Genomic DNA, 10380 nt, shown 5'->3' with positions numbered 1-10380 from the left:
TATATATACTTTATGGGGTCTTAGAGCAATATTTCGATGTGTTACAAACTGAATGACAAAGTTAATATACCCCCATCCTATGATGGAGGGTATAAAAAGTTCGATCCAATACGTATATAATTCAGTTTGACAAAGTAGACATACAATTTTGACAAATTTTCTACAGAAATAAAATTTTAACAAAATTTTCTATAGAAATAAAATGTTCACTAAATTTTCTATAAAAATAAAAATTTTGACAAAATTTTCTATAGAAAGAAAATGTTGACAAAAATTTCTACAGAAATAAAATTTTAACAAAATTTTCTATAGAAATAAACTTTTGACAAAATATTCTATAGAAATAAAATCTTGGTAGATTATTTTTGGCTCGAGTGGCAACCATGATTATGAACCGAATAAAATTTGAACAAAATTTTCCATAGAAATAACATTTTGACAATGATGAAAATTTTATTATGAACCGAATAAAATTTTAACAAAATTTTCTCTAGAAATAAAATTTTGACAAAATTTTCTATATAAATAAAATTTTGGTAGATTATTTTTGGCTCTAGTGGCAACCATGATTATGAACCGATATGGACCAATTTTTGTGTGATTGGACCAATTTTGGTATGGTTGTTAGCGACCATTTACTAACACCTCGTTCCTAATTTGAACGGGATCGGATGAATTTTGCTCCTCCAAGAGGCTCCGGAGGTCAAATCTGGAGAACGTTTTATATGGGAGCTATATATAATTATGGACCGATATGGACCAATTCTGGCACGGTTGTTAAAGATCATATACTAGCACCATGTTCCAAATTACAACCGGATTGGATGAAATTTGCTTCTCTTGGAGACTTCGCAAGCCAAATCTGGGGATCGGCTTATATGGGGCCTATATATAATTATGAACCGATGTGGACCAATTTTTGCATGGTTGTTAGAGACCATATAACAATATCATGTACCAAATTTCAGGCGGATCGGATGAAATTTGCTTCTCTTTGAGGCTCCGCAACCCAAATCTGGGGATCGATTTATATGGGCGCTATATATAATTATGGACCGATGTGGACCAATTTTTGCACGGTTGTTAGAGACCATACACCAATACCATGTACCAAATTTCAGCCGGATCGGATGCAATTTGCTTCTCTTTGAGGCTCCGCAAGCCAAATCTGGGGATCGGTTTATATGGGGGCTATATATAGTTATGGACCGATGTGGACCAATTTTTGCATGGTTGTTAGAGACCATATACCAACATCATGTACCAAATTTCTGGCGGATCGGATGAAATTTGCTTCTCTTTGAGGCTCCGCAACCCAAATCTGGGGATCGGTTTATATGGGTGCTATATACAATTATGGATCGATGTGGACCAATTTTTGCACGGTTGTTAGAGACCATATATCAATACCATGTACCAAATTTCAGCCGGATCGGATGCAATTTGCTTCTATTTGGGGCTTCGCAAGCCAAATCTGGAGATCGGTTTATATGGGGTCTATATATAATTATTTACCGATGTGGACCAATTTTTGCATGGTTGTTAGAGACCATATACCAACATCATGTACCAAATTTCAGCCGGATCGGATGAAATTTGCTTCTCTTAGAGGCTCCGCAAGCCAAATCTGGGGATCGGTTTATATGGGGGCTATATATAATTATGGACCGATGTGGACCAATTTTTGCATGATTGTTAGAGAGCATATACCAACACCATGTACCATATTTCAGCCAGATCGGATGAAATATGCTTCTCTTAGATGCTCCACAAGCCAAATCTGGGGATCGGTTTATATGGGGGCTATATATAATTAAGGACCAATATGGATCAATTTTTGCATGGTTGTTAGAGACCATATACCAACATCATGTACCAAATTTCAGCCGGATCGGATGAAATATGCTTCTGTTAGAGGCTCCACAAGCCAAATCTGAGGGTCCACTTATATGGGGGCTATATGTAAAAGTGGACCGATATAAGTTAATATAATCCCATCCTCTGATGGACGGTATAAAAATTTTAATACATAAATAAAATTTTGCTATCAAAGTAAACTTGTGGAAAAATTTTAACTTTTAAATTTTGTTAATTTAAATTAGAAAAATGGTCCACTGGTCGAATTTTGGTCCAATTTTGGAAAAATGTTGGTCCAAAGTAAAAACTCTTTGTGGCAACGCTGGTACCAAGGAAGCGAATACCAAACTGCTGAGATATGAGGTAACCAATTTGAGTGATTGTGTTATTACCAACACTCATATTAACAACCACCGACAGTCGTCGGTTGCGTTGGATATTGGTGGCTGAAATTAATTTTACCAATTTGTGTTTTAAGATTGCAAATATTGGTGTTTACTAAGTCGCAGCAGTTCTCTGGTCAGTATATGCTATCTAACTACCATGCATAAATCTGTTCATATCGGTTCATAATTAAAAACAGATTCCTCCACTTTTTAATACATGTATTACTATAAAGTTGACTTACACTACTAATGGTGGTTTTAGAATTAAAAATTTAAAAAAAAAATCCATACATACCGTATAAGGACATGAATGATTGACATTTGTATATCTGGTCAAAATAGCACTTGTAATTTTACCATAAGGGCCCTGTAAATGCTTGTCAAACATTTTACATACATTCAATGTAAAATTGATCAAAAACGGATTATAGATATTTGCCGAATTTCGTGCGAACAATGCAATATTGGCCTAAAATAAATACAAAAAAAAACAAATAAATTAAACGTTATATTAAACAAGTAAGTAGAGTAGATAGTTGGTCGGGGCCGACTATATCATACCCTAAATCATCAATACTGAATTAGTAAAACTAAGGATTTGTGGGTTATCATTGATGTAGGTTTCGAAGATAAACCACAACTCCATATTTAAGAACATTAAGGGTTACATGGTTGTGGGAGCTTTAACACAATCTGAACAGAAATTCCTGATATTAAGAGTTATACTTGACGTGGCACGTACAGGATTAGTAGGTAAGAGTATTATGGCGGTTAATAAATGCGTCTAGAATCCTGCAACCACCAAATACATGGACGGTCGAACCCCAAGGTCTAGATCGACTGTGGAAGTGATTCTGAGTCAATCGGTATATATTTCTGCTAACAGGTTGGCTGATAAGTCCACGGTGTGACACATAGATGGCGTCGCTAGTATTAAATTCGTGTCAAAATTTGACGTCTGTAAGTCAATTAGTTTGTGAGATAGAGCGTCTTTTGTGAAGCATCTTTTGTTATTGTGAAAAAATGGAAAAAAAGGAATTCCATCTATATATATAATTCAATCTATGTTTTTTTATTTATTTGTTTGTTTGTTTGTTTGTTTGTTTGCTTGTTTGTTTGTTTGTTTGTTTGTTTGTATGTTTGTTTGTTTGTTTGTTTGTTTGTTTGTTTGTTTGTTTGTTTGTTTGTTTGTTTGTTTGTTTGTTTGTTTGTTTGTTTGTTTGTTTGTTTGTTTGTTTGTTTGTTTGTTTGTTTGTTTGTTTGTTTGTTTGTTTGTTTGTTTGTTTGTTTGTTTGTTTGTTTGTTTGTTTGTTTGTTTGTTTGTTTGTTTGTTTGTTTGTTTGTTTGTTTGTTTGTTTGTTTGTTTGTTTGTTTGTTTGTTTGTTTGTTTGTTTGTTTGTTTGTTTGTTTGTTTGTTTGTTTGTTTGTTTGTTTGTTTGTTTGTTTGTTTGTTTGTTTGTTTGTTTGTTTGTTTGTTTGTTTGTTTGTTTGTTTGTTTGTTTGTTTGTTTGTTTGTTTGTTTGTTTGTTTGTTTGTTTGTTTGTTTGTTTGTTTGTTTGTTTGTTTGTTTGTTTGTTTGTTTGTTTGTTTGTTTGTTTGTTTGTTTGTTTGCTTGTTTGGTTGTTTGTTTTTTTGTTTGTTTGTATGTTCCGAGTTGGCTCCGAAACGGCTGAACCGATTTTCTTTCAGAGATCGTAGGGGGCGTTCATGTGGTGAAAATAGGGTACCTCATTTTTTGACACCTGGTCGCGGAGGGGGACCTCCCATTTGTCCGACTTTTTGAAAATTGGACCAAAGTTGACCGATTTGCTTGAAATTTTCATTGAAGATTGGGGTTGGCATCTAGACAAAGATCCGCTACTTTTTATTTCGATATTTGGTGGCGGAGGGGGGCCTCCCCTTTGTTCGACTTTTTTTTTAAGTACAGTGAAAAAAATAAAATTCTCTAAATTATCTGAGATTTACAGGGAACATGTGGTGAGGTTATGAAATTTATATGGGGTACCTGATGATTTCATATGTGACGGGGGGGGGGGGGGACCTCCCCCTTGCACTACTTTTTGAAACTTGGAACAAAATTATGCGATTTGCTTGAAATTTTCATTGAATGTTGGGGTTGCCATCTGGATCCGCTACAATATTTTTCGATATTTGGTCGGGGAGGGGGACCACCCCTTTGCCCGAATTTGTTTGTTTGAAAGTACAAACAAAACTAAACTCCCCCGACTGAAATTTTACGGAAAAAATGGGTTATGAAATTTATATCAGGTTCTCGATTTTTTAATAAAAATAAAAGGGCATAGGGAGACATCCGCTTCTCTTAAGTACATACAGAGAAACAATTAAACTTTACCGAATTACTTGAAATTTACAGAGGACTGGGGAGAGGTTACGATATTAATTACATATTAATTACATTATATTAAAACAATAGAGCAAAATATAAACATCGCCAATCTACTTGAAATTTACAGGGAACGTGGGAGGAGGTGATTAAATTTATACATGATTTTTAAATTAGTATATGATTTTTCGATATCTGGTTTGGGAAGGGGGAAAATTGAAATAAACTTTGTCGATTTACTTCGATAGAATTTGAGTAGTTGCGAAATTAATATAGGGTACGTGATAGTCCGATATCAGGTCGGAGTGGAGCGAAGGTGGGGAAGGGTTCCCTTTTGTCCGTTTTTTCTTTTTTTCTTAAATTGAAAGTAGAGGGTTGAACGTAAATGGGAACTCGGTACATAATTTTATGATTTTTTCACAGGCTTCTGCCAGACTTCTTTTTAGTAAAGAACTTAAATTTACATGAAATTAGCAGCCAACGTAGAGGGTGCATAGTTTTTCCAACATTTAAGCAAATGTTAATGTGGTAAAATTTTTTACTATTTTTGCTTTTTCCGATTTATTGGATGGGAAACAGTAAATCTTTGTATGTTATTATAATATAGTGCTTAATTTTTCAGATATGTTGAGGAGAAGGATACCTTTCCTTGACAAACCACACTTAAAATTCACAAGAAATATAGAAGAAGGTACACCCTCTCCCGCCGTATTTGTACCTATAAACGAAACATCAAGTAGTCCGATTTGTTTAAAAGAATTCAAATCTTTTCGAATTTGTTTTCAGCACGAAGGATATAGTTGATTAAGTTAACGCAAAATATTCCTCCAAATATGCTTCGGAAGGCGCAGCGAAACGGGCCGGGTTACGCTAGTGTTTTGATAAAATACTGTTTTCTGAAGGGAAAAATACGGTGGAAGCAAAAACTTGGCTTGATAATGAGTTTCCGGACTCTGCCCCAGGGAAATCAACAATAATTGATTTGTATGCAAAATTCAAGCGTGGTGAAATGAGCACGGAGGACGGTGAACGCAATGAACGCCCAAAGAGGTGGTTAAAAAAATCCACAAAATGATTTTAAATGACCGTAAAATGAAGTTGATCGGGATAGCAGAGGCCATAAAGATATGAAAGGAACGTGTTGGTCATATCATTCATCAATATTTGGATATGCGGAAGCTCTGTGCAAAATGGGTGCCGCGCGAGCTCACATTTGACCAAAAACAACAACGTGTTGATGATTCTGAGCGGTGTTTGCAGCTGTTAACTCGTAATACACCCGATATGTGACAATGGATGAAACATGGCTCCATCACTACACTCCTGAGTTCAATCGACAGTCGGCTGAATGGACAGCGACCGGTGAACCGTCTCCGAAGCGTGGAAAGACTCAAAAGTCCGCTGGCAAAGTAATGGCCTCTGTTTTTTGGGATGCGCATGGAATAATTTTTATCGATTATCTTGAGAAGGGAAAAACCATCAACAGTGACTATTATATGGCGTTATTGGAGCGTTTGAAGGTCGAAATCGCGGCAAAATGGCCCCATATGAAGAAGAAAAAAGTGTTGTTCCACCAAGACAACGCACCGTGCCACAAGTCATTGAGAACGATGGGAAAAATTCATGAATTGGGCTTCGAATTGCTTCCCCACCCACAGCGACTTTTTCTTGTTCTCTGACCTCAAAAGGATGCTCGCAGGGAAAAAAATTTGTCTGAAATGAAGAGGTGATCGCCGAAACTGAGGCCTATTTTGGGGCAAAACCGAAGGAGTACTACCAAGATGGTATCAAAAAATTGAAAGGTAGTTATAATCGTTGTATCGCTCTTGAAGGGAACTATGTTGAATATTAAAAACGAATTTTCACACAAAAATGTGTTTTTCTTTGTTAGACCGCCAACTTGTTATGCACATTTTTTGACAGATCAAAGTTATTGTACCCTGGCCATGTGAAAAAAGGGAGATATTATAATCAGTACACAGAAAAATATTTCACGAAAATTTTTCCAATTAAAGTTTTAATTGAGTTTAAAAAATATTCAATTAAAAATTGAATTGATTCAACAATTTTTTTATTGAAATAAAAATCAATCACAAAAATTAATAATATCAATTAATTTTTTAATTGAATCAATTAATTTTTTAATTTGCTTTCAATTATTTTTTTAACTAGCGTAACCCGGCCCACTTCGCTGCGCCTTCCGAAGCGTATTTGGAGGAACATTTTGCGTTAACTTAGTCAACTATATCCTTCGTGCTGAAAACCAAGTCGAAAAGATTTGAATTCTTTTAAACAAATCGGACTACCTGATTTTTCGTTTATAGGTACAAATACGGCGGGAATGCATATGTAAAACGGTTCGTCTTAAAAAATGTCGGGGAGAGGGTGTACCCTTCCTCCAAATTTTTTAAATAATGTTCTGTATTCAAGTAGTTGTAGTAGCTCTTGTGAATTTTAAGTGTGGTTTGTCAAGGAAGGGTATCCTCTCCTCAACATATCTGAAAATTAAGCACTATATTATAATAACCTACAAAGAATTACTGTATCCCATCCAATAAATCGCTGGCAGAAGCCTGTGCAAAAATCATAAAATTATGTACCGAGTTCCCATTTACGGACAACCATCTAATTTCAATTTAAGAAAAAAAAAAAAAAACTTCTTCTAAACACTGCATTCCACAATCGAATTACTTAAGTTGCGGTAACGCTTGCCGATGGCAAGGTATCTTAAAACCTCCTAACACCATCTTCTAAATTGTATGTAAGTCCATACGTGGTATATATTAAATCAAAAAAGATCGATCCAATACGTATATAATTCAGTTTGACAAAGTATCGGATGAAATATGCTTCTCTTAGAGGCTCCACAAGCCAAATCTGGGGATCAGTTTATATGGGGGCTATATATAATTATGGACCGATGTGGACCAATATTTCGATGTGTTACAAACGGAATGACAAAGTTAATATACCCCCATCCTATGATGGAGGGTATGAAAACGGACAAAAGTGAACCCTCTCACCTCCCACCTTGGCTCCACTCCGACCTGATATCGGACTATCACGTACCCTATATAAATCTCACAACTACTCAAAGGTCCCTATAAATTCTATCGAAGTAAATCGATAAAGTTTATTTCAATTTTCCCCTTCCCCAACCAGATATCGAAAAATCATATACTAATTTAATAATCATGTATAAATTTAATCACCTCCTCCCACGTTCCCTGTAAATTTCAAGTAGATCGGAGATGTTAAAATTTTGCTCTATTGATTTAAAGGGACGTCACTTTCCCCGATACAATATCGACAAACACTGTAGTGAATAGCACCCCTAACCTTCCCTGAAAATTCTTGAAACTTTCCTTCAAGTGTGGGGCAAGGAAGGTTGCCTCTTCGTTCATAACCTTCCCCCACTGCCTTTGTAAATTTCAAGAAAACTTAAGAATTTTTTTTTTTGAAGTTTTAGAGGAGGACCTCCTCCCCGACCAAATATCGAAAAGTGATGTAGCGTATCTTTTGCAAACGTCCCAGAAAATGTCAAGCAAATTATAAGCCTAAAGAGGCGGGTTCTCTTCCGACCAAATATCACAAAATCAGGTATCAACTATTAATATCGTATCCTCTCTCTCCCCAGTCCTCTGTAAATTTCAAGTAACTCGGTAAAGTTTAATTGTTTTTCTGTATGTACTTAAGAGAAGCGGATGTCTCTTTATGCCCTTTTATTTTTATTAAAAAATCAGGAACCTGATATAAATTTCATAACATCACCCATTTTTTCCATAAAATCTCAGACGGGGTAGTTTAGTTTTGTTTTCACTGTACTTTAAAAAACAAAAAGTCGGGCAAAGTGGTGGTCCCCCTCCCCGACCAAATATCGAAAAATAATGTAGCGGATTTTTGTCTAGATGCCAACCCCAACATTCAATGAAAATTTCAAGCAAATCGCATAATTTTGTTGCAAGTTTAAAAAAGTAGGGCAAGGGGGAGGTCCCCCTCCCCGTCCACATATGAAACCATCAGGTACCTCATATTAATTCCATAAACTCACCGCATGTTCTCTGTAAATCTCACCACCAAATATCGAAATAAAAAGTAGCGGATATTTGTCTAGATACCAAACCCAACCTTCAATGAAAATTTCAAGCAAATCGGTCAACTTTGGTCCAATTTTCAAAAAGTCGGACAAAGGGGAGGTCCCCCTCCGCGACCAGATGTCAAAAAATGAGGTACCCTATTTTCACCACATGAACGGCCCCTACGATATCTGAAAGTTTCAAGTAAATCGGTTCAGCCGTTTCGGAGCCAACTCGGAACATACAAACAAACAAACAAACAAACAGACAAACAAATAAACAAAAATAGATTGAATTTTATATATATAGATAGATTGATACTAATATCCATGTGGTTGAAAATATTTCAATTAAAAATTAATTGGATCAATTAATTTCGTGATTGAAGACTTTTACTCTAATTTCTACCAAGCTACAGAAAAATTTTTGGTTTTTGGTTATAAATCAGAGAGTAGATTTTCTGGTAGCATATCGGAATGCTCTAAAGCTTGCCTAAGTAGAAGTCATTGAACTAAAAATAGCACTTTTATATCACAATGTAACAACAGTCATCATAATAAAACCTAGGAATTATAATGAAAATCCAAAATTTTGCTTTTTTAATCTATATCGATTGCCTTTCCGGCGACGCATGCCAGAATCGGTAAATTAACTTTTGGATGCCTAGATCTATTTTCCCGTCCCTCATTTAGCTGTTTTATATGCCAATATACTTGAGAGTGGAACGAAAACATCGCAATTAAAAAAAATCATTTATTCTTACCGTTAAATTAGTTAACTTATCTTTGGCCAAGCATTCCATTTTAGCCACAGCCTTATAACGGTTGACAGCTTTAAGAACACAGCTATGATTGTGGAAATATTTTGGACTTGGTCTACATATTAAATTGGTTAATTTGATATTAACTCCACTTAATACAACCTAATATTAGGAGAAATTAAAAAAAAATAATCCAATATATTTATATCCAAAAGACTTAAATAAGCCTAATTACTGTAGTATATGCACAAAAAACGAATAGAAACGTAGTCCGAAACAACATTGTATGTTAACTAAAATCGAAACGTTATGAATTATTTGTTTACAATCAACTATTTAAAATGCTTTTAATATCCGTTTGAGAATTTTTGAGATATTCATCTAAATGCGACTTTGCTGTCCAATTAATTGTTCTCATTTTGAATATATGAAGCGTAAAATTAGCTCACTTTCATGCATAGCAACATTGGAAATGTTTTCCGAAAAATCTAAACTCTAAAAAAACTGAAAGCAATGCCAAAAATAGACAAGGTAAAAAATATGAAAAAAATATGACACAGAGTCTAGGTCGACTTTATGCCACTCTACACTTTTCAGTAAAACGAGTTAAGCTCAGACTGAGCCTATAGAAGTATTTATACCCTGTGATGCGCTGTTGAACAAGGTATTATAAGTTAATGCATATGTTTGCAATTGGGAGCCACCGTGGTGCAATGGTTAGCATGCCCGCCTTGCATACACAATGTCGTGGGATCGATTCCTGCTACGACCGAACACCAAAAAGTTTTTCAGCGGTGGATTATCCCACCTCAGTAATGCTGGTGACATTTCTGAGGGTTTCAAAGCTTCTCTAAGTGGTTTCACTGCAATGTGGAACGCCGTTCGGACTCGGCTATAAAAAGGAGGTCCCTTATCATTGAGCTTAACATGGAATCGGGCAGCACTCAGTGATAAGAG

General features: G+C 35.4%; 1 protein-coding gene across 1 annotated transcript in view; it reads right to left on the bottom strand.

Annotated features, from left to right (window-relative positions):
• Positions 1-9756, bottom strand: part of LOC142241187 (uncharacterized) — a 30594-nt gene extending 20838 nt beyond the window's left edge. Inside the window, exons 1-3 of the mRNA XM_075312929.1 lie at positions 9659-9756; positions 9427-9585; positions 2539-2712 (exon numbers count right to left, since the gene is read on the bottom strand). Of these exons, the coding sequence (XP_075169044.1) occupies positions 2539-2712; positions 9427-9585; positions 9659-9706 (381 nt within the window). The 5' untranslated portion in view covers positions 9707-9756. The remainder of the gene's footprint in view (positions 1-2538; positions 2713-9426; positions 9586-9658) is intronic.
• Positions 9757-10380: the final 624 nt, after the last annotated feature.

Source organism: Haematobia irritans, chromosome 5 (genome assembly GCF_050003625.1).
Source record: "Haematobia irritans isolate KBUSLIRL chromosome 5, ASM5000362v1, whole genome shotgun sequence".
In the NCBI taxonomy this organism is placed as follows: domain Eukaryota; kingdom Metazoa; phylum Arthropoda; class Insecta; order Diptera; family Muscidae; genus Haematobia; species Haematobia irritans.
Note: the sequence above shows the minus strand (reverse complement) of the source record. Positions and strands in the feature narration are given on the sequence as shown.